The following is a 25638-nucleotide window of genomic DNA, read 5'->3' on the forward strand; positions in this document are numbered from 1 at the left end:
GATTGCCATTTTGGAGTCAGAAAGGAATTTTTCCCCCTCTGAGGCAAATTGGAGAGGCTTCAGATGGGTTTTTTTTGCCTTCCACTGCATCAACTGGCAGTTACGCAGGTTAAAATACAGTTCAAAGGTTGAACTTGATGGATGTGTGTCTTTTTTCAACCTAACTTACTATGTTATACAATAGAGGAGTCAGTGTTCCCAGGCTCACTTCATAGCTGCACTGTTGGCTCAGATCAATCTAGTCAGTGGCTGACTCAGGATATGGTTCATAAAGCTTTAATAAAAATGAATGTAAATAAGGCACCAGGGCCACATGGCACACACCCCAGGTTCTGAGAGAGCTTAGTTCAGTTTTAGACCAGCCCCTATTTCTGATTTTCTCAGATTTGCATTCATCTGGTATGGTGCCTATAAATTGGAGGAAAGCAGATGCCATTCCCATATTTAAAAAAGGATTAGGATCTCAGACTGGCAATTATAGGCCAGTAAGTTTGGCATCTGTAGTGGGCAAATTATTTGAAGGCTTGTTAAGGGATCACATTCAAAACATTGTTCTAGTGAATGGCATTATGAGCAGCAATCAGCATGGCTTCATGAAGGATAGGTCATGTCAGACAAATTTGATTGCTTTTTATGATGAGGTAAGAGGCTGGACAGTGGGATAACTGTATACGTAATGTATTTGGATTTTTGCCAAAGGGTTTGATACCGTGCCCCACAAACAACGGCTTTCTAAAATAACGTCTGTTGGGCTTCATAAAGTCGTTTGCACATGGATAGTAAACTGGCTACAGGATCGGGTACAGAGGGTGGTTGTTAATGGTACATTCTCTACTTGGAGTAAGGTTCTTAGTGGGGTCCCTCAGGGCTCTGTATTGGGTCCACGTTTATTTAACTTGCTCATTAATGATTTAGGGGAGAGTATTGTAAGTAATGTATCAGTGTTTGCAGATGACACAAAATTATCCAGCCAAATTAATTCCATCCAGGATGTGGCATCCTTGCAACAGGATCTTGACAAACTGGCAATCTGGGCAGCTAAGTGGCAAATGAGATTCAATGTTGATAAATGTAAAGTCATGCACCTGGGATGTAAGAATATCCAAGCCACTTATACCCTTAATGGGACTGCACTAGGCAAATCCATTATGGAAAAGGACCTTGGAGTCCTTGTAGATAATAAACGTAGCTGTCAGCAGCATCAAGGGCAAATAAGGTATTAAAAATATATGTGTGGCTTAAAATCACTTTTCAAGCAACATAAAAAAAAAAAAAAAAAAATACAAATCCCATGAATTTTCATTCATACCTCTGAACACTTATTCACAGGCATATGAAAAAAAATGTGTATATAATATAAATAAAAAAACAACCAGCAACAACAGGAATCGAATTAACAACGCGTGTTTTCTTTGTGGAACACATATGCATTCCATTTACTAAATGCAGTACCATGTCGTTATATCCCAGGCACTTGCTGGAAACATTCTACAGCCAAAATCTATATGACAGTTTATCAAAGGATACAGAGAGACAGAGACAGATAGTAAAAATATATTTAATACGTTTGTGCAGATATGCAGACAAAATCAGGAAGAACAGCGGCAAAATACCAACAGTGCAAAAAGAAGGAAAAAAGCAACTTCTGAAATGTGACCAGTAATCATTTGTGAATCTTAGATGAATTTACATTCAGTTAAAGCTCAGTAATGGACACGTTTACATGTAAAAGTAGAACGTCATAGTTTTAAGCATCAGAATGAAAACTCTGAAACAAGTCCACTTGTGCACAGAAAATGCTGCCTACTATCTATATACAGCAGTGCTACACTGAGAAAAGCCTTTCAGTTACATAAAGCTATGTCAATGTTATGTTTGTGACTTTTGGGAGCTGGATACCAGTGATGTATCGAGGGTAGAGTAACAGCATGTGCTAAACTGACCACTACATTATAATGAGCTTTCTATTTATAACCATCTCTATACATTAAAAGACCAACAGATGGTACATTTAAGGTCATGCTTTTGACACATTGGTTATTCCTGAGGTTTCTAAACCATTGTGGATGGATGTGTGTGTAGCTAATGTAGAAAGAGACAAAGCCTCACTCTATAAACTCCAGCTCCTCCTCATCCTTAGGTACTCAGCTGCTGGGAGCTGTAGTCTCAAAGTAAGCTGGAAAGCACAAATCATCAATTCCCATAACTCTACTCTTTGCATTGAAAATGTAGACCTGGTTTTCCTGAATGCTTAATTAATGCCTCAGTCTTAGCAATGAAAAATGGATAACAAACTTAAAAGAATGAAATTAAATGTGACAATAGAACTCTATTAATGTCTCTAGTGCCAAACACACCAACTAACGCATGACCTATGTTTCAGTAGATACCGAGGAACCTCATTGCTGTAGGACACTGCAAGTCTAGAGGGTGCAGGAAAACCCTACAACTACCTACCCAAAACTATGCTGCACTCCTAACCATCACCTGCCCAAAACATATACTTGTATTACATACAACAGATTTTCCTTTCAGCAGTGCAACACAGGGATTGGAATTTATATTTAATAACTGCAAATCTTTAATCAAAGTATTTTTTTCTTTACACAAAAAAACAACCATCACATTAAGCTCATAAAAAACAAAGTACACCAGTAAAAGAAACAGAATGTGGTATGGTTAGCAAAAATGCAAATGAAATTATCTTATGCTTTAAGACACTCTAAAATATACATATATATTTATATAGTGATTAACTTATAACCAAAGAAAGAGGTTTGAGAATATTAAAGCCAAAATGTATCATAAATTATCGCTTTGCAAGCTGATGCAATAAAATAAATTAATTTGCAGGTTTCACAGATACTAAAAATATGCTGTACTATTGTCAACTAGACAGCACTGAATATCCCACGTGTAAGGGCTCCTCCTTTCCCTTCAGTCCACAAATGTGCATTGGCTTAGACTGTGGGGCTACAAATGCACCTAACGGCTAATGGATTATATGAAAATCTATATACAAATGTAAACAAGTGTAACCTCTGTGTTCCCACACTACAGAATTGCATATATCTTCAACATTTGTGAAAAAAAAAACAAACCTAAAATTCTTATACTCCAAATCTGCAATTATGCTACTATAGAAATAAAAAGAATGAAGTAAGTTAAACATTTAATATAGCAATCAGGTTGATTTTTGTCCAAATTATCAAAAAGTATGGTTTCTAAAAAGACATAATTCCATAAATGTATATTTTTTGGGCCAGGTTAAACCATGCATAATGTTCCCTTAATAAAAAAAAAAAAAAAAAAGACTTTCTGGTGGGAGGGGGTGAAGTGTTAAAATACATTAGATTAATATATTCACATAACTTTTACACCGGATCAGTGATCCCATAGCTGTGACTCTCCATCCATCGCCAAAATAGAACTGTCGATACACCCACACAGCCAAAGTCGGGAGACTGTGGTCACAGGTCAAATGATCAAACTCATCAAGAAATGGAAATTATTCAAAATGTGCAAAGATGAATTGAAATATTCACACTTCTAACTGCACCATTCACAAACACTTGCAACTTTAGGGACCAAGAATGGGAAGCGACAATATAAGCAAGCATATAACGGACTTACCAGCAATTGCTAAAATTGCACAATGTGTGAACAATGAAAAATTGTGATGATATTAAAACCTGCCAAGTGATACTACTTAACTTATGGATGAACATAATCATGAAGACAAGAAAAACAATGTAAACATCAAAAAGGCAAGTGAGTTAAACGAAGCCTATTTTAGCAAGAACGTACAACTTTCAGAATATTCCTTTTTCATAATAAAAGTTTTATCAACTGTACAAGTTAAGAAAATTATACAAGCTTTGTTTAAGAAAGGGCAGTTCAATCAAAACATAGGTAATGTAAAAATCTTTCAAAGGCTACAAAGAAATCTGGAAAAATACAGAATGTATCTTTTTTCAGCCCAGATAGGAATAGGAAAGACATCATTGATGTCAATTAATTACATACACAAACCTCATTTGGTTTATTCTTAACACCTACCTTAAAAAATGACACCAACAACTTTCAGGGTTAATATTTTTCCACTGCAATTGCACTAAGACATATTCTCGAACAAATGGTTTTGTTTAAAGAATTTCCTTCCAGTAAAGAATGATAAAATAAAGCCAAACTGCATTCAGGCTGAACTTCTGCTTAACATCTGAAATGCTCTGCTTACATTTCCCAAAGGGCTTCAAAAAGGTCACTATTCACAAAATATTTCACTCTTCTGTGGGGCTCAAATGTGCATGGGACAAATAGAAAAATAATACAAAAAAAAAATAACTTGTTAAATAATTTAATAACCCTGAAGTTCCAAGATCCACAGAATTTTTTTTCCCTCCCCAAAAAAAAAAAAAAAAATTCATTTTCCTTCAAATCTACAAAATGTTTAAACCTCCCCCCGTGAAAACACTTCCTGAGATAATTCAGATGATCCTGTACTCTCCTTCCCAGGGCTGTCCGTACGTTGCCTTTTTATTGGCCTTTCGCTTTTATCATCTACATTTGTGTCAGTTTTTCCACTTATATGACTAAATCTGGCATCACCAGTAAGATTTTCACGGTTATACCCATTGGTGTCAGTTTCATTTGAAGTCGGTTCACTGCTACAGATAGTTGGTCCATTCAAATGCACACCTGGTTTGGCTTCATCTTTGTATGCAGTCATTGCACATGGGCCATTCACAGAAACACCTAGAATGGGGAAAATCCAAGTTTAACAATGAAAGTATAACGAAGATATATAGATCATTATAAACTGCTGCATCTCTTTAGAACTGCTGCCATTAAAAAGGCACTTGCTTCCCCACAACTCACTGTGGGACTTATTTCCAGATTTTGTCTGGAAAAAATAGGAAAGAATATACATATTCTCATAAAGGTCCCGAAGATAGGGCTAACACTAGGGTATTGGACCTAAACATCATTTTTTGTTTTTCTTTGTGTTTGCAATCTGATTTGATGTGGGAGAGAGACAACCAATTAATTAGAAGCAGGCAACCACTGCTTCATGTGAGGGGCCTTAAAAAAAACAAACGTGTCCAATTGAAGGCCCAGGAGACAAATATGGCATTTCAATATATTTTAAAAACTCACAATTTCATTTTTGGCTGCTTATATTGCCATGAATTACAGGAATTTTCATATAATATTTGGGTGTCGGTGACACTGCACATGTTAAAGGAACAGTAACACCAAAAAATGTAAGTGTTTTTAAGTAATGAAAATATCATGTACTGTTGCCCTGCACTGGTAAAACGGATCGGTTTGCTTCAGAAACACTACTATAGTTCATATAAACAAGCTGCTGGGGAGCAATGGCGGAAATGGAAAAACGGCTAAATGACACAGGATAACTAATGGATAACAGATAACACCATTAGACAGACAGAGCTTATTTGCCATCTGCTGTGTAACCTGAGCCTTTCTCCTTTGAATGGCTGCCCCCATTGCTACACAGCAGCTTATTTATATAAACAATAGTAGTGTTTCTTAAGCAAACAGCAGTTTTACCAGTGCAGGGCAACAGTACATTATATTTTAATTACTTTAAAACACTTTTATTTTTTGACGTTACTGTTCCTTTAAGTTGTTGAAATTCCACAAACATTAGCAGTAAGTGAGGTTAAATCATCATAGAAGAGAATGATACAGGGCAGATTAGCAATTCTGATTCAGAATACACTTTATGCCTACATATAATATGCATTCAAATCAATTACTAATCAGCAATGTGCCAAGCATTGTATGTGTATACTTATTAGTTTGTTTCCCTTGAGAAAGGTCACCAACTACAACCGAAACAAGGGTATACAAGGGAAATAACATTTTTTTTCCTTTAGCAAGCCGAGTGTTTAGACAGTATATATCTACTAAATAAAGACAAGTTAAAAAACAAACAATACCATTCTGAGTGTTGTTGCTGGCTGTACAGTCCTCCTTTTCTGACTGACTAGTACTGCTGTTGGAGGTAGTTGGCGGGGGAGATGGCGCCCTGCTGGATGTAGCACTTTCACTTTCATCCAAAAGACGATCCATGTAATCCCTGTGGCATACAAAACATACAAATTAATCTGTAGAAAGTAGCTTCAGTATAGCAACAATGGTTAATTTAAATTCAAAAAGTGTTCAAAAAGCATCCAAGGTCAATCCTACTCATAATGACAATATAACAGAGGATATTTGGCACTAGGAATGGCTAAATAGTGTTCATACCAGTCATCAGGTTTATTACTTTATTTTCACAACATTGACATTTTACCCCTCTTTTCCCATTCTCTTCCTTATGCTCTCTTCTCTCAACATCCATCTCATACTGCTCCTTCTAATTTTATTCTCCCACCTGCCAAGTACAATATATTCTCTCACTTTTACTTTAAACTCTCCCAAGCTCATTACTGCCCATGCTGTTCTTAACTGGCAACTGCTACTTTTTAATTATTCTCCTTCCTTAACTATTGATTTCTTATTTAGTTTGATCTCATGTTTTTCCTCTTTCGCTAGGACTAAACTCCACAGTAATTGTCTGCCAGCATATCCAAATGTTCCTAGTAAGAGGACAGCACATACATCAAGTGCATACTAAATCGGAAACCGCCATGGAAAATTTTTATTGGCTCACTTTTATTTGTCCCAGTAAGCCTTTTTGATAAATATATATCCAATGACTAATGACTTTGTACATGTACATAGTTTATTCAATGTTTAGGCCCTAAACTAGGACCTTCGTCAGGATCAGCAAACAAACTTTATAAAAATTATACTCACGTTACACCAGGATGTAGATTGTACTTCTTTTTTCCAAATCGAGTTTGTTGGGCAAAGAAATCATAACGTTCTGATTTTTTCCACATGTAGTAGAATGCCACACAGTCTCCAACAGACCTTGTTCTTACCTATGGGTAAATTTGTAAAGAGAAGAAACAGTTTATGTGACAAATGAATTGCCCAAATCATTGCTAGTCTAAACATTATATAAGAGTGACTGAAATGCATTGTTTTCACATATCTGTATACTTTTATATTACAACTATCTACCTTGTTAGCTTGAATCAAGTGGAAATCCTTCCCATAAGCTTTTAGACCTTGCTCAAAATTTCTACATTCTTCTTCAGTCCACACAGAAAGTTCTTCTGAAGGGGAAAAAATGAATAATGCATTATTCACATTTTTTTCAGATTTTACATATTATGTTGTATAACAGTGCAATATTACCCTAAGTGCTATTAGGTACTCGCATCAGCTTAAAATTTCCTATTCATAGAAAAGTCCTCAGATCAGAGGGCTTCTCATAGATGAGCCAAAGCAAGTGCTGCTCCAGGGCTGATGAGTATGCACCAGCTATTAATAAAATGTTCATACCACTTTTCTAGTTGAAGGAGATTTCCAACCAATTTTAACTCACCCCAAAAAAACTGTTATATGAGAAAGAAACACTTGATGTTGTGGTTATATTAAATGATATAGATTTTAGGCTACTTTTAGAAGACTAGTGAAATACACCCCTAACACCCTATACAAGTAAAAACAGAGCTATGAAATGACCCTCTGGGAACCTGTGGCAAGCTTAATTTTCGCCTTGACAATTATACAGAAAGTTTTCCTTTCTTTGTATCCATTCTCCTTAAACAATATTACAGCTCTGTATAAATACAGTATTCTTTGCAGTTATCTATACCCATATATAGACTTATATAGAAGCTAATTGTAATGTATAACTAGGAAACCTTTACTTAAGAATGTAACTTTAAATTAACAACACGTGAATATAAAAAAATAAAATACTGCGTGTTAATTAATGGATAGGTGTGCCCTGCAAACTCACCAAAGAACAGTTCCAACCATACTCTGTGGGCATTCTATTAAAGAGATCAAGGTGGATTGCAAAAGAGATTGAAAATCTATGTTGGCTAAGCAGCAGTTTGGGAAATAACTCTTCTCACCTCTGGCTGCTTTGACATTAAATCTTAATCTTCTCAATGCCTCTTCTGTGTCAAAATTGCATTTTACTAGTTCATAAAGGGCCTGTAAGAAATAGTATCACAAATTAGAATCTGAAAGAAGTGAACATGTTAAATTAATTAAAGAGTTTTGAAATAAAGATGCATTTATGTAAAAGTACCACAGCGACACGAATGTTAGATTCTGAGGGAGGGGTGCCTTTACAAATTCACAACACACACACCACAGAAGATGTACACACACTTTTTTACTCAATGAAAGCTATTTTTACGTCAAACATGGGTTATGTAGTAGGATTAGTTATCATGCTATTCATTCTGGGCAATAAACTTTTGTTTTGCCAAACTGTAAAAAATTATGCCAAATTTTACGTGACTTTGTTCAATTAAAGGAAAACTATGCCCCCAAAATGAACACTTAAGCAACAGATAGTTTACACATCATATTAAGTGGCTATTAAAGAATCTTACCAAACTGGAATATATATTTAGGTAAAAATTGCCCTTTTAAATCTCTTGCCTTGAACCACCGTTTTGTAATGGTCTGTGTGCTGCCTCAGAGATCACCTGACCAGAAATACTACAACTCTAACTGTAACAGGAAGAAGTGAAATAAATTCTTTTGGCAAAAGACAGAACTCTGTTAATTGGCTCATGTGACCTAACATGTATGGTTTGTTGGTATGTTTGTGTGCACAGTGAATCGTACGATCCCAGGGGGCTGCCCTTATTTCTTTAAAATGCCAATTTTCTAATTTTTTATGATTACCCAATGGCACATACTACTAGAAAAGTATATTATGAAAATGGTTTATTTACCGTATATACTCGAGTATAAGCCGTCCCGAGTATAAGCTGAGGTACCTAATTTTACCTCCAAAAACTGGGAAAGCTTATTGACTTGAGTATAAGCCGAGGGTGAGAAATGCAGCAGCTTCTGGTAAGTTTCAATCTCGTTTTTGGATGACTATTCTTAGGTGGCGGCGAATATTCTTAGGCGCCGGAGAATATTCTTAGGCGCCGGCAAATATTCTTAGGCGCCGGCAAATATTCTTAGGCGCCGGCAAATATTCTTAGGCGCCGGCAAATATTCTTAGGCGCCGGCAAATATTCTTAGGCGCCGGCAAATATTCTTAGGCGCCGGCAAATATTCTTAGGCGCCGGCAAATATTCTTAGGCGCCGGCAAATATTCTTAGGCGCCGGCTACTATTCTAAGGCGCCGGCTACTATTCTAAGGCGCCGGCGAATATTCTTAGGCGCCGGCGAATATTCTTAGGCGCCGGCGACCGTTTTTTCGCTTGACCCGAGTATAAGCCGAGGTAGAGTTTTTCCAGCATATTTTGGGGGCTGAAAAACTCGGCTTATACTCTAGTATATACGGTACATGAAGCAGGGTTTTAAATATGAGCTGTTTTATGAAATATCTTTTTATAGAGACCTACATTGTTTGGGGGGTATAATTTTCCTTTAAGAGCTCTTTTTATTGCAGATTGTGGCTTTTCATCGACTCCTTCTCATAAAACCATCTTGACAAACAGCCATTTTTTCGTGAATTTCAGCTCCGCAGGGCCCCCCGGTAGATCGATCCCCGCTGTAGCCGGCTGCAACCACAAAGAAAATCTGGGGTCCCGGCTGCACGGCCCGCCTCCACCTAGTTACGTTACTGTCTTCAGCTTTTAGATTATAAATTCTTTTGGCCATGGCACTTTTCTGCTTGTATTCGTTATTGGTTGCTTTGTATGTAAATATTTAAGTTCAATGTATATACCCATTTATTGTATAGCCCAGTGTAATATGTTGGTGCAAGTGCTAATAATCAGCATTCAGTTTGTGAATTTATTGCATTAACATTTCACACAACATGCCTTTTATTGTGTTTGACATGAATTCTAAAAACACGTTTATAAACACATATAAACAATGTAAGTGTTTTTATACACCTAGTACATATTCAAAAACACATGAAAAAAAACCTGAGTGTACATGCCCTGTAAAAAGTTAACTTTCATACATAAAAATGCACTAAGCAGCTATTAAAATATTCGTCTTGACATTTTACCTGCTCATTATCCTTTATGTGGGATCCTTCAGGAATAGCATCGAGGCCTTTCTCTTCACCAGTCCTTCTGGATGCTTCATTTAAAAAGTCTGATACTCTTTCTTCCATTACATATTCTGGATTCCAGAGTAGTTGGTCATCATTTTCATACACTATATAATAAAAATATGTCAAGACAGATAAACCACATGGTTCAGTATAGATTTAAAATCAAATTGTATCTTCAGAAAAAAAAAAAAAAAAAAAAACAGCCCAAGGTAACCACAGTCCCTTAGTAGTAAACATCTGTGCCTTCAAAAATGCCTCAGTAGCTCCCCATTTCTTTACTGTGGATTCACTACACATGCTCTGTTCTGCTGTCACTTACCGACCGACAAACGAGATACTGAATATACTGTATAGAATATAAATATCACAATATATGGCTGAAGTGGATTAATAAATAATTATTGGTACATGGCAGCTCAGAAACCTGCACAATTAGCATCAGAATTTAATAACCAGCCCTCTACTATCCATTTACAGTCATATGAAAAAGTTTGGGAACCCCTGCAAAAAAGATAAGTGGTATGTCTTTTATTTTCCAGTACTGGGGTGTTTTCTGAACAAAGATTTTTAGTGAAGCAGTATTCAGTTGTATGAAATTAAATCAAATGTGAAGAACTGGCTGAGCAAACATTTGGAAATTTGTAATTTTGCAAATTTTAATGCATGTAACTGGTCAATACTGATTACTGGCAACACCGAATTGGTTGGGTTAGCTCATTAAGCCTTGAACTTCATAGGCAGGTGCGTCCAATCATGAGAAAAGGTATTTAAGGTGGCCAATTGCAAGTTATGCTTCTGTTTGACTCCCCCTCTGAAGAGTGACAGCATGGGATCTTCAAAGCAACTCTCAAAAGATCTAAAAACAAAGATTGTTCAGTATCATGGTTTAGGGGGAAGGCTGCAAAAAGCTATCTCAGAGGTTTAAACTGTAAGGAACGTAATCAGGAAATGGAAGGCCACAGGCACAATTGCTGTAAAACCCAGGTCTGGCAGGCCAAGAAAAATACAGGAGCGGCATTCCAAGAAAAACACCTGCTACCTACTGTCAAATTTGGTGGAGGTTCCATCATGCTGTGGGGCTGTGTGGCTAGTTCAGGGACTGGGGCCCTTGTTAAAGTTGAGGGTCGGATGAATTAAACCCAATATCAACAAATTCTTTAGGTTAATGTTCAAGCATCAGTCACAAAGTTGCGCAGGGGTTGGATATTCGAACAAGACAATGACCCTAAAGACACTTCGAAATCTATAAAAGCATTCATGCGGGAGAAGTACACTATTCTGGAATGGCCGTCACAGTCCCCTTAATTAAATATCATCAAAATCCATGGGAAGATTTGAAGCAGGCTGTCAAATTTAACTGAACTGGAGAGATTTTGTATGGATGAATGTTCAAAAATACAGCAATCCAGACACTCATCTAAGGCTATAGGAGGCGTCTAGAAACCGTTACATTTGCAAAAGGAGGCTCAACTAAGTATTGATGTAAAATCTCTCTTCGGTGCCCAAATTTATGCACCTGTCTAATTTTGTTATGATGCATATTGAATATTTTCTGTTAATCCAATAAACTTTATGTCACTGCTGAGATACTACTGTTTCCTTAAGGCATGTTTTATATTAAAAGGAAGTTGCTACTTTGAAAGCTCAGACAATAATTAACAACCCTCCAAAGACTTAAGAGGGGTTATTTTCTGCTTGACGACAACCCCTAAGTTTAGCTTCTTAACAGCTGCTTAGAGGAGAACTAAGCCCTAAAAATGAATACGGCTAAAAATGTTGTCTTTTATATATTGAACTTATTGCACCAGCTTTAATATTCAGCTTCTTAATAGCAGCAATGACCCAGGACTTCAAACTTGTCACAGGGGTCACCATCTTGGAAATTGTCTACGACACTCTCATGCTCAGTGGGCTCTGAGCAGCTGTTGAGAAGCTAAGCTTAGGGGTTGTCACAAATTATCAAGCAGAAAATGAGGTTTGTCTAATATAAGTGGATGTTACAGGGCTGATTATTAAATTCTGATGCTGATTGTACTGGTTTCTGTGTTGCCATGTAGTAATTATCTGTATTAACTGCTAATCAGCCTTATACTGTGACATTTATATTCTATACTGTATATTTTGATTCAATCCCTAAGCTCAGTAACTGAGTATGTGCAGTGAATCTGCAGAAAAGAAGACGTAGAGCTACTGGGCCATCTCTGGAGACACAGATCTTCCCTGCTAAAGGGCTGTGGTTGCCTTGGGCTGGTACAGAAGTCCAAAACATATTGTACAGCATTTCTAGCCTACTTCTTTAGTTTACTTTCCTTGTCCTTTAAAGTTCACTGAGCATGTGTGCGTGTCATAAACACTCTAAAAATCCAAGATGGGAAACTCCTGTGACAATTAAGACCTGGATCATTGCTACTATAAAGATACTGAACCTTTGGGTTGGTTCAGTATATAATATAGTATATAGCATTTTTAGACACATTTTTATGGTTTAGTTCCCCTAATAGAAGTTTTGTGAACTAAAAGCTATAAATGGCTTAACAAAACGAATCATGTTATCTAGTCATTGAATGGATTCAAATATATATAGCACTGTACAATGTCAAAAAAATTGAACAGATCACGTCTTAATTTACCCTTTTCTGTTTCTCTGTATTTGCAAATACCAACTGGAATTTCAGCCTGGAACATGGATCCCACCATAATTTCCTGTTGAAGTTGACATAAATTGAAATTATGCATAGTACCATTTAAAATGGTAAAAAAAAAGTACGGATACTAGAACCACTGGCTAAAATATTGAATTATATTAATATTACATGCATTCATCATTAGGTCAGTAGAAAATGCTAAATAACTATTTACAAAGATTGGTACTGTATTTCATGTTATTTAGTATTCCCAGCAATCGCTTAACCTTATACCAACACATTCATAAAAATAGATAGAAACATGTCACTATTACTGCCCCGGGTCAGCAAGCAGTACTTAGTTACAGACACACGCGCAAACACAGACATGGATCTGCACTATCACTCATACTGGGTTGGAGGTGGTACCATCTTTCAATAGGCTGGAGTAACCATGTGTTCAAGCCTATGGAAGGATTCCACTGTCTCCAGTACAGAGTGAAGGAAGGGTCTATTTCCTTTGGCTCTCTATGCAGAACACATCTCGAGGTAATACTGAGGGGGCATGGGGAACACATTTTTAGCAAAAGATTTTTATGGTTCTGCTACGAACACTGATTGTACTTTGTAAATGAATCATGAACTATTGTGAAAATGAAAATTTAAAATAATTCAGCATACTGAAATAAGAAACTTTGCAAATACAATCAATTAAAAAAGTCTGTACTGTTTCTGAAATAATCAAGTTTATCTGCACTATCCCTCTCTCATTATGTCTTCATGCAGCAATTGGGTGTCAGATAGTCACTGACCGTTAGATCCAATATATCTAATAGGGGCACCTTTCCTAGCAGATGAATTAGAGCTCACTCAAATAACGGATTCCAGTACAAACAAAGTTAACAAAATTGCCTTTTGCACAAATTCTGCTTGTAGAGAGACGGGTCTAGTTATTTTAATAGAGTGAGCTCTAATACATCTTCTAGGCAAAAGGAGTCCCCCTATAAGATATATATATCTAACTATCAATGATTATCTGACACCCAACTCATGCATGAAGACAGAATAGAGAAACAGATTCTGAGAGAGGAATAGTAAAAATTAACTTGATTATTTCAGAAACAATACAGAATTCTTAATTTATTTTATTTACAAAGTTTCTTATTTTGGTATGCTGAAACTTACATTTTTATTTGCAATAGTTCCTCTTTAACCAGTCTAATAGCTGTTTACGACAAGTGAATTTTAACTTTAGCATCCATGGAAAGATGCACTCTTTTGGTAAGATCAGCAAATGAGCAAATCTTTTATCAATTTGGCCTCCACTATGCTGATACAATTATATGACCCACTGGCAACCAGATAAAAATCAGACTAAAGCATCCATGTAGGGAATGCACTGAATCAAACGGGCTGACGTCAGACAAGATGTCTTAACCTATTTTTTTTTTAACCAGATATCATAGATGCAGGCCATCAAAAAAAAAAAAAAAAAAGAGTAGAAAGATATGTCCTAAGTAGGGACTGCTCAATAGGCTTTATTCATAATGTGATTTGTACAAGAAAGTTTTAATTAAATTTTTTACAGAATCCCAGAACTTTTCATTATTCAGACACATCACTTATTTTAAAGTTCTATAAAAACTGTGGTTACAGCAGTGCTACCCCCCATGGAGACTCAAGGCAGTGAGAAAGGGGGTTGCAGCCTAAAGGGCACAAGGGTATGCAGTATTTTTAGCCAAGGATACTTGTTAAATCATAGCAGGAAATCTGTTTTAAGGTTGTTTATAAATATCAATATATTAAGTTTATTATGAGCTATGGGGGGGGACCTGAAAATAAAAAATTAAGGCCCCCACTTTTATCAGTTACCTTTTTCCAGTCTTCTGAAGGTACATAATCCTCATCATCCTCAGACTCCTCTTCTATTTCATTATCTTGGAAAATAAATTGTGATTTTAATTAGGATAACTATTTTCACACATCAAGTTATTAATAAAAGCAGATGCATGAGAAGGTGAGGTAATAAATATATTGATAATTATATTACATATTAAAGTAAAATAAATAAGGGACATACTTGCATCAAAATACTTGCACCGACGCGGACGAATTACTTCTCGTACATCTCTACATGCACCAGATGGAATAGGGTCATCATTTGAAGACTGAGTTTCATCATCCTGTCCTGATAAGTCCTTAATAACTTCATCCTGAAAAACAACAACTAGACACATTACATCAGGGAAACTTTGGAGAGAAAAAAAAAACCCAGCAAGGAAATCAGAACAGAAGTTGAAACTCTACACTATTCCCTTGCAGGTATGAATGCAGCAGGGACAAACTTCTAGGCTTATAGCAGCTGAATAGGTAGTTTCCTACTGCACTGTATACTGTGACTTAATAGAATACATTTAAAAAGTAATTAAGCTGGTAACTTTTTTTAAACTTCTCCCTATAATATACTTTATTCGACATGCAGACATGACAAAACTACACGTTACTAGAACAATAGATTTTCAGCCCAACTGATCTGATATTTTCTGGCAACACAAACAGCAACAATCTGGACAAGAGCCACAGCAGATAAAGGAAATTATAAAGATATTTCAAAGCTTTGGGGGTTCATGAATGTAAAGTAAAACAAGGGCATAGTACTTGTTAAAAAAACAAATTGGGTGCATAATTGGGCTAGACTGTCATATTTGGTATTTTTGCTGGGTACTATTACTTTGCTTAAAGGGGTTGTTTACTTTCACTTTTCAGTTCAGTTGGTTTCAGATAGTTCACCAGAAATAAAGAAGTTTTACAATTACTTTGTGTTTTCAATTTGTGGCTGTTTTTCTAATATTGAAGTGTAAAGTTTATTATTCACCTTCTAAAGTAGCTTGAGGGGGGGTCGCTGACTCTTTAACTGTTCTAAATTGATACATTTAATTGATACATTTGTTATCTTTGTCTGAACAGAATCCCTGAGTTTCATTAAGAGTAGCTGTTACAATTGCTAAAATAGTTGCTAGCAATCCACAGATATGCAGAGAAATGTATCAAGTGAATTGTAACAGTTCAGAATGCTCCTGGATTAGTGATGTGCGGGTCGGCCCGATAACCGCGGGTTCGAGCCAACCTCGCACTCCTCTTCGCGGGTGGCAGGCGGGTGCCACCTTCAACTGGCTGCTTCCGGCTTTATAGCCGCGCGCCTGCTCGGCCTGTCCCTTTTGTGATGTCATCGGCAGGGAGGCGCAGGTCTATAAAAGGAAGCTGGTAGGCGGGTGCGGGCGGAGGAAAGTCGGGCTTCAGACGGGTGCGGAAAAACCCGACCCACACATCACTATTCTGGATCACTGAGCTGCCAGACTGAAACATTAGAGACAAGAACCTTAAACTTACATTTTGTGAATACAGTAAAAAATAAAAGATGGAAAAGCAATTGCAAAGGGGGGGGGGGGTGTCACGGATTCTGTAAACTGTTTCAAATTTAGTTTATACATTTCTAATCTTTGTCCCTGCTGAGCAGAATTCCCGTGTTTCATTAAAGGCAGCTGTTAGAATTGATACAATAGTTGCTAATATTTCCACATACATATACTGCTGAGAAATCTATCAACTAAATGTAGCAAATTGAAGCAGTTTAGAATGCTCCCGGATAACTGAGCTGCCAGACTGAAACACTAGAGAAAGGAACATAAAACTTTAGACTTCAGTGGTAAAATGGTTAAAAAATAAATAAATAAATAAAAAAAAAAGATGGAAATCAATTGAAAAAAGTCTGTTTATGGTAAACAATCTGAAAAAAAAAGGGTTTTGCAAGGTGAACAACCCCTTTAAATGTTGCATTTCAAGACAGTATACAAGTAACCTCTGTCCATTCAACTGAAATGGTTATTCTAAACACACAAAAAATAACTTTTACCTTTATTTCTCCACTGCAGCCACTGCGACCATCATTATCCACATCTTCTTCCTCCTCTTCTTCTTCTTCTTCCTCCTCCTCCTCTTCTTCTTCTTCTTCTCCTGGTAGTGGAACAGTACTCCCATAACCATAGAGTCGCAATAACTCATCAATTGGCATTTCACTTTCCTGAAATAAATATGTACCTCTAGCTTAAAGCAGGGTTACAATAAAAATACAATTATATGCCATGTTTTAAATTACCACATCATCGAGAAATACAAAAATACAATTTTAAATGGTTTAAGCCGCATAGTGTATTTTTACTGCAACATCAAAAGTAGACACTCAACAATTCTCACTCACCATGTCTCATTTTTACTTAAGAAGATCTAATTTTTACAATTTACGTTTATTGAAATTACACAGACAAAATAATCACGTGAACAAATCCTCACATGTAACGGTTTTATGGGAAAGGAGTAACTGACATTTGAACAGGAACAAAAAAAGTTAAGCTTGAAGTACATGTAAATAGAACTTGCCATATTTATTTAAGAATAGACTTTATCCATGTGGAGTTTCCATAACATTATATACTAGAACATTTAGAAACTGACTTTCAATAAAAGTGTGTACCGCTTACTCTTTCAAGGTTCTCTATTTCCGAAGTGAAGTTGACTTCTCCCTCCAGCATTTCCTCTTCTTCCAAAGTTCGTTCATCATCAAATTCATGAACAAGCATGTCAGCTGATGGCTCAAACTCATGGTCATCTGATGCAGCCGAGCCACCTAGATTAAAAACTCTCATTACTAAGGATTCTATTAATTTTACATGCAAGGTGAATAATCTTAGCAAGCAATAACTGCAATTATGAGAACCTTATTTATTAACTAGGAAGATTTTTAGTAAATTACTGATGCTGTAAGTAAGGATGTGTGAAAGGTAACACAAGGTAACACTTGAACAACACCAGCAGACTATAAGTGCAGTGTAGGCACCAAAATGCAGTAATACCAATGTATGTGGGGGCAGATGGGCTGGGGTGTCCTCCAACAATTTAACATATATACACAACAAGAATGGGACTATAAGTCCCTGCCCATGTGACCCCCACCAGCTCAATTGTAAATAAATACTTTAAATATGTAAAAGGCAATATTTATTATTCAACACTATGCCATATATCAAGTTAAAACCAATTAAAACCAAACTAAGCAGCGCTGCATGTACAAAGGGATCCCTTGTAATATTATCTAAGTGTATCACAGCATGAATGGTAGTCGAATATGCTGTAATGTAGAAATGGCGTATCTGGAACCAAGCCGTAGCACTCCAATCTTATGCCACAATTTCAGTCCGTTGAGCAAGATAAACGGTCCCAGACCTCCAATATTGATGTTAAATTGGTTGTGGCCAAAGCGTAATACTGAAGTATCCCTAGGTCTGAAATGCGCCAAAGTCACCAAATGTATTTGAGGCACCCCTCCAGCATGGACCACCTCGAAAAATCAACCCCGTTAGATATTAGGGGGGGGATGCACTTGCCGTGTAGCCGGAACCTTCGTAAAGGCACCCAATCAGATGTGGGTGAATACAGATATTTAGAATAAGCCTCAGTGGGATGTCCACAGATGCAAATATCTCCCAGCGTGCCCACTCAACAAATATAAAATATATTACCGACCATGCGGAAGTCCGTGAACAGTTTCACAATGAGTCCTTAAGGTGACGTGTGAAGACGTCTCCGCTGCGGTTCCGTGGTGAGCGGTGTACGGCAGTCCTGGCACTTTAGACCTATGTGAAGGGATCCTCACTTGCTTAGCGCGCACTGCACCTCGACAGCCGTTTCGCCACGAGCGTGGCTTTGTCAAGAGGGACAAAGCCACGCTCGTGGCGAAACGGCTGTCGAGGTGCAGTGCGCGCTAAGCAAGTGAGGATCCCTTCACATAGGTCTAAAGTGCCAGGACTGCCGTACACCGCTCACCACGGAACCGCAGCGGAGACGTCTTCACACGTCACCTTAAGGACTCATTGTGAAACTGTTCACGGACTTCCGCATGGTCGGTAATATATTTTATATTTGTTGAGCGGGCACGCTGGGAGATATTTGCATCTGTGGACATCCCACTGAGGCTTATTCTAAATATCTTTATTCACCCACATCTGATTGGGTGCCTTTACGAAGGTTCCGGCTACACGGCAAGTGCATCCCCCCCCCTAATATCTAACGGGGTTAATTTTTCGAGGTGGTCCATGCTGGAGGGGTGCCTCAAATACATTTGGTGACTTTGGCGCATTTCAGACCTAGGGATACTTCAGTATTACGCTTTGGCCACAACCAATTTAACATCAATATTGGAGGTCTGGGACCGTTTATCTTGCTCAACGGACTGAAATTGTGGCATAAGATTGGAGTGCTACGGCTTGGTTCCAGATACGCCATTTCTACATTACAGCATATTCGACTACCATTCATGCTGTGATACACTTAGATAATATTACAAGGGATCCCTTTGTACATGCAGCGCTGCTTAGTTTGGTTTTAATTGGTTTTAACTTGATATATGGCATAGTGTTGAATAATAAATATTGCCTTTTACATATTTAAAGTATTTATTTACAATTGAGCTGGTGGGGGTCACATGGGCAGGGACTTATAGTCCCATTCTTGTTGTGTATATATGTTACAAGTGAACACTTCACAATGGAACTGCATTCAGGCAGGGTATTGTTTATCCTACTCAATGTAAGGGTGGTGGCACAAGAGGAAATTAGTCACCAAGCTATAAATCTTTGGTACTGCGGGCAATGGGATGACATGCACGTCTCTTCGTTTTCCCGAAATCGCTCGAAGTTTCCTTGTTAGGCAACTTTGGAAAACTGAAGCAATGATTATGCTATTCCACCGCTGATTCACATTCTTGCCGGTGGAAAGACATTTCGAGGAGATTAGTCGCCCGCAGTAGAGAAGATTTATTGCTTGGCAGCTAATCACCCCATGTGCCACCACCCTAACTGGAGGATTATTTTACTCGAGTACAATTCTCATATCTAACAGGGAGTGGTTATCTGATTACCTTCCCATTGCCAGGTTGCAGGGGGGGTATGGGAGGAGGGTGATATCACTCCAATTTGCAGTGCAGCAGTAAAGAGTGAATGAAGTTTATCAGAGTACAAGTCACATGACTGGAGGCACCTGGGAAACAGACAATATATCTAGCCCCGTGACAAATTTAGGGTCAGGGCACACGCTCAGATTAAGGGAGATTAGTCGCCCGGCGTAAATCTCTTCTTCAGGGCGACTAATCTCTCTGAACTGCCTCCCACCGGCTAGAATGTAAATCGCCGGCGGGATGGCACCCGGAGCGCTTTGTTTTCCAAAGTCGCCTGAAATTGCCTACTTCGGGCAACATAGGAAAACAAACCGTTCCAAGTGCCATCCTGCCGGCAATTTACATTCTATCTGGCGGTAGCCAGTTCAGGGCAGCGCCGTTTCTGTATCCATTGCCGCCTGAGGCGGCTCCAGTAATGCCGCCCCCCCCCAGCCCGATTCACGCTAGTGCGGAGAGCGCAATTGCGCTCTCTCGCCCTAGTAAAGCCGAATTTCCGGTTCAAAAACCGGAAATTCGGCTCTTAAAGGCACCAGGAGCGGCTTTTTGCCGCCCCTGGAAACCTAGCTGGCGATGCCGCCTGAGGCGAGCGCCTCAGCTCGCCTCATTGGCGGATCGCCCCTGGTTCAGGGAGATTAGTCTTTGTCGCCGGGTGACTAATATATAAAAAAAATCAGTTTGCTCTTTTGAAAAATGGATTTCAGGATTTCAGTGCAGAAGTCTGCTGGAACAGCACTATAAACTGATGCATTTTGAAAAGAAACATGTTTTCCCTATGCCAGAATTACTTAAAGAGATAAATGGATAACATTTATTCTTAATTTATGTTTCACCTTGTCCTATAGCGTTAGTATTTTTCTGATGATTATTTCTCATTTAGCAAATTATATTTGCAGTTTATATGTTAATCATATTGTGTGCCAAATTATTCATGTAATCTCAGTTACCTGGGCTTGCGGTCCCGAGTGAAGGCTGCAAGAAAAATAAATACAATTAAGAAAATATAATTCTGATTGCATATAAACATCCAAAAATGTAGGAATAGTTGATTAGTACAGATGTTTTTTTTCTCTTCATAAAATCTAACTGTACACTAATAGCATCAAATAAACCTAACAATTTCTAACTTTTAATGACGCCAGCTGTTCCCCGATAAACATGTAACCGACACCCTCACATGGCTTAATTAGGGGTAAAAAAAATGGAATTATTGAACACTAGAAAAATAATGTCCAATGGCCCTTTAAAGGGCTTGTCCACCTTCCACCACTTTTTTCAGTTTAGATGGTTTCAGATAGTTCACCAGTAATAAAGATTTTTTTTTTTATTACTTTCTATTTGTATCCATTTTTCTAATATTAAAGTTCATTTTTCACATTCTTATATCTTTTTGAATCAGCTCTGGTAGGAGGGTAACTGCCATTGCAAACTGTTATGAATTGATACATTAGTTGATCCATTTCTTATGTTTGGCCCTGCTGAGCAGAATCCATGAGTTTCATTAAAGGCAGCTGCTAGAATTGATAAAATAGTTGCTAATATTCTACAGAAGCTGCTGCTGAGAAATGTATAAACTAATGTAACAAATTGTAATAATTTTGAATCTGTAACTAAATTACTGAGCTGCCAGACACACACCAGGGACAGGAACATTAAACTTCAATTGGATAAATAGTCAAAAAAAAAAACTGCAAAGCAATTGAAAAGGTCTTTATTTGTAGTCAACAATTTGATAACAGCAAAACTGGAAAAAGTTTTGGAAGGTGAACAACCCCTTTAAAAAATAAAATAAAGAAAACTTTAAAGCACTAAGGGATGATGGTTTTCTTTTTAGCCTTACTGTCTTCCATCTCCCCTGCTTTTATCAGGATAATTTAAAGGAGAAGGAAAGTCATTTTATACTTGGGGGTGCCAAAAGTTAGGCACACACAAATGATTGTATTTACATCCTTAATTTTTCAGGAAGAGGATTGCTCCGCGGTGCTCGCTGGAAGAACCCCGGGCCGGTGCAGATTTCTGCTGATAGGAGCACTTGCTTGGAGTGTCAGGTAGGTAAATAAAATAACTTGAGGGTGCTCCCCTCCAAATATAATATGACTTTTCTTCTCTCCCAGAGCATTAACAAATTAAAAGGGTTGATTTTAAGTGGGTTAAATGGTTACATTTACCTCCTTTTTCTCACATAGCAACCGTTCTATCATGCTTCATAACATTCTATGTTCATAAAACAGAGCATTCAGACTACTGATGTGTGGAAAACCGCGGGTCAGACCGACAACCGCACATGCTTCTCAGGTGGGTTTGAACCAAACCTTTCCTTCTGCCCACCCCCCAGCAGCCTTACTATTCCCTGCTTCCACCCCCAGCAGCCTGTATTTATAGATTTGCAATTGCTGCCCCTTCCAATTCGAGCCATCAGATGGGTGGATCGGATCTATAAATTATAGGGAACTCATCAGGTTTAGTGTGGTTAATAAAGTCCAAGTGCATCACTAATTCAGACCTAGAGTACTGTAACTCACTGTTAATATCAAATAAGATATCTTTGAACGGAAAACTAACCAGCCCCAATAAGAAGTGCACACAAATAAAAAGGTATTACAGAGGATTGCAGACAACAGACTTCTAATGTGACCTGATCTACAGGATATTAGTATGTTTTGCCCACACTATCAATGACATTGACCGTGCTAGTTATAAGTGACCCTAGTGCTATCAAGCAGGATTTGCTCAGAATGAGCATTGCAGAGCAATCACATGTCCACCACTCAGTTTACAAGGCTTCGGGAGAGTTAATTTGTTATTATTGCCATGTTCTTCCCTGACAAGAAGTTAAAACTGTAAAAAAAAAAAGGACTTCCTCAAAACCTACTTGTTTTTCATTAAAATAAACTTAAACAGTTTATACATTGTAATGCTTATGTCCATTATAAATGAAGAGTGTATGGAAACACGCAACAACTACTAAAAGTACCTTGCCTTTGAGCACCACCGTCTTCAGACTTCCCAAGGGTCACCCAGTATAGAAATACTGGAAATCACCACATGTACAGTATAGTATAGCCCTATGTAACAATGTAAGTGTAACAATTCTTACAGATACCTGTATACCAACAATTAAGTAGGGAGAGATTTGTATCACAGTGGTGTTTTCTGACGTCAAGCAGGTTACATTTTCTTGTGCCCCTAGCGGTAGTGAAAACCTGTAATCTGTGATTATTCATGATTTATATCCATCGTTATCCTGCAATTGATGATTATTGCAATTGCTGTTGGTATGTCAGACAAAATGCTTGATTACACAGAGCAAAATCCATTTTTGGCTAGAGCAAGGTATTTTCAAAGTTTTATCATCTGTGATATAACATAGGTGACAAAACTAAGCATTAATTTTGTTTTCTTGGCATAATCCCCTATTCCTTTTTGGATTTGGTGGGAAGGTGCTACATACAGGTCCCTTTTGGGGTTTGTTGCTTTAGTTCTCTTTTCTTCCACTTGATCAAAAATTGATCAACACGCAGCACCAAACAATGAAATAATCCCTAATTTGTCAATGGGTCAATCCTTATACAGCTGTGTTCGATAAAGGTGCGTGATGGTGCCGATCAACATTTTTTTTCTAAAAAAAGCACTTTACATTTCAAAGGGCAAGACTTCAAGATTGGGATCAGTGATGACTAGAGAAAACTAGTTTTACCTGTAGCCTACACAGCTCTGCAAAGCAAAACATTTTTAGACTCCATAGTTCTATAAAATTAAAAAGGTTGCAGAGAGCTCCCACATTAGTCTGTAATATAACATTGGAATTGTTAACTTATGTAAAGCTAGAAAGCAAGGGGAAACCGTTCTCCTTACGACTACATTTTTTTGTTAAAGGGAGAGTATAGAGCAGGAAAATGTATGTGTTGGGCACTCAAGGGATCCACAGATAGTCCAACAGAAAATGTATTAAAAAGTAGAAAGATCTTAATGAGCTGGTTCTTATCTCACAGACTACCAGCCTGCAGCAGGGGAGAAAGGTTTTTTTTGGTTATCCATAAACCTTAGTGGACTACGGATTTATTTTGATTATGCTGATATGAGCCAGACAGTAGAATGTAACTTTAGTTTCATTTTCTGACATTTTTTGAGCAAGAAACAGCAAAAAAAAAAAAAAAAAATCCTAATTAAAATGATAAAGTTAAACACCTATTGACTGAACTCATGTTGAAAAGGAGATATTCTGTCCCTTTAACTGTACATAGTACATTTAATAGACTTTACTGGAATGTAACAAAACATGTTATAACATGATACAGTGCTGCTTCAAAAGAAACCTTTCGAATAAACAGACAAATTCATCACTGCAGCAAAAGCATTATTTAGACAAAACTTATTTCCAGATCTACATTTGGCAAAAAGAAAATACAAAATTACGTTTATATATTTGCAACTATAAATCTAGTCCAGAGACCATTTATGCCTTTCTGTTTTCTGCTTCTGACCCACAATGTCAAGTCTCTTAATTCTGTTAAACCAGGAATCCCCAACCTTTTTTAACCCATGAGCCAGATTCAAATATTAGAAAAAGTTGGAGAGCAACACACAAGTGAAAAAAGTTCCTGGGGTGCCAATTATGATTAACTACTGGTGGCCCCTATCAGGTCCCCAAAATGTCTAGAGGTTGACATGTATTTGCTTTGGAGTTAGGGCCTCCTGGGGCCCCTATACCTCCTAGGCCCCCCGCAGCCGCAGGGTCTGCTACCTCTGTAGTTACGCCCCTGGCCCCTATGTAGAGTGGCAGCCTACAAGAGACTCAGTTGGGCAGTACATCTGGTTTTTATAAAACCAAAACTTGCCTCCAAGCCTGGAATTCAAAAATAAACACCTGCTATGAGGCCACTGGGAACAACATCCAAGGGGTTGGAGAGAAACATGTTGCTCATGAGCTACTGGTTGGGGATCACCAGCAGGGCACAAACTAGAAAGGGACCTGCCAAAAATGGCTTTTAATAAAATAAAAATGTAATTTCCAGTTTACATTAAAAGCGAGGTAATTCATGTAAATGTTTTATAAATTGCTTAGAGTTATATTGGATCTTATTAGGCAAAAAAGTATTTGGATGGAGTCCCCCATTAATAGGAGAGCTAACCATTAACGTTTCCTATAGGATGCTGGGAATTGTAGTTCGTAATGCAAATGCGAGCGGTATTAAAGATGCCAGCAGGTATCAAGGTTGCGCTGAATGAAAGTTTGCGAGGAAATAAAAAATCCAAATTGAGTTCGACCCTAAAGAACAGAGTTTAAGCGACGGTATGGGCCAAGGTAGTAAAAGAGCGCAGCTAGTGGTTCTTCCACAGGGACTAGAGAATATTCCCGCCCAAAGAGCCTGGGACGGAACAGAACTCCAGTACTAGGCCGTATAAGCCTCCGGTCGGCATCCCCGCAGGGAGTAAGTTTCGCTGTCTCTATCAGTCTCGTTTTGGAGGCGCGCTTAGGGAAACACTCCGAAGTTTTCATAGGCGAGATTGGGCGGGAGAGCCAGGATGCAACAAGTAAGTTAAGGCTGCCAAGGGTTCGGCCTGGGGCTGCACTGGGGCCCACTACACATGACGCGAGTAGACAAAACCCACCACAGCGAGATGAGTGGATTACGGACAGCAAATGGCACTACTGCGATATTTATATGAGTTTCCTTCTTACCTCCGCCATGTTTGCCGTACTGACGGGTCACATCGCGGATCAGATCGAAACCCCGGATGAAACTTAGGATCCGCAGCAAAGGCGGAAGTGCATGCCTGCGCTCTCCTGACCGCCAGGTGGCGAGACCAATCAGCAGAAAGAAGGAGGCGGCAAGTGGGTAGGCGGGCGTGACCATGGCTTGTCAGGAACCAACAGT

General features: G+C 38.1%; 1 protein-coding gene across 6 annotated transcripts; it reads right to left on the reverse strand.

Moving 5' to 3' along the window:
- Window positions 1–1542: 1542 nt before the first annotated feature.
- mier1.S (mesoderm induction early response 1, transcriptional regulator S homeolog) lies at window positions 1543–25594 on the reverse strand. Of its 6 annotated transcripts, none has more exons than XM_018260746.2 (13): window positions 25443–25594; window positions 20707–20731; window positions 17292–17437; window positions 16667–16834; window positions 14834–14966; window positions 14626–14690; window positions 12760–12832; window positions 10082–10233; window positions 8004–8085; window positions 7099–7193; window positions 6829–6956; window positions 5967–6106; window positions 1543–4755 (listed from the first exon to the last, which is right to left on the reverse strand). In XM_018260746.2, exons 1-13 carry the CDS (start codon window positions 25449–25451, stop codon window positions 4451–4453), a joined length of 1521 nt encoding a protein of 506 aa, XP_018116235.1. In that variant the 5' UTR covers window positions 25452–25594; the 3' UTR covers window positions 1543–4450. The 6 variants fall into 6 exon arrangements, with proteins under 6 accessions (XP_018116235.1, XP_041417285.1, XP_041417283.1 ...); XM_041561351.1 differs by having other exon boundaries at window positions 7099–7190; window positions 16667–16857; window positions 17285–17437; XM_041561349.1 differs by having other exon boundaries at window positions 16667–16857; window positions 17285–17437.
- Between the last annotated feature and the right edge of the window lie 44 nt (window positions 25595–25638).

Source organism: Xenopus laevis, chromosome 4S, assembly GCF_017654675.1.
Source record: "Xenopus laevis strain J_2021 chromosome 4S, Xenopus_laevis_v10.1, whole genome shotgun sequence".
NCBI classification, from domain to species: Eukaryota; Metazoa; Chordata; class Amphibia; order Anura; family Pipidae; genus Xenopus; species Xenopus laevis.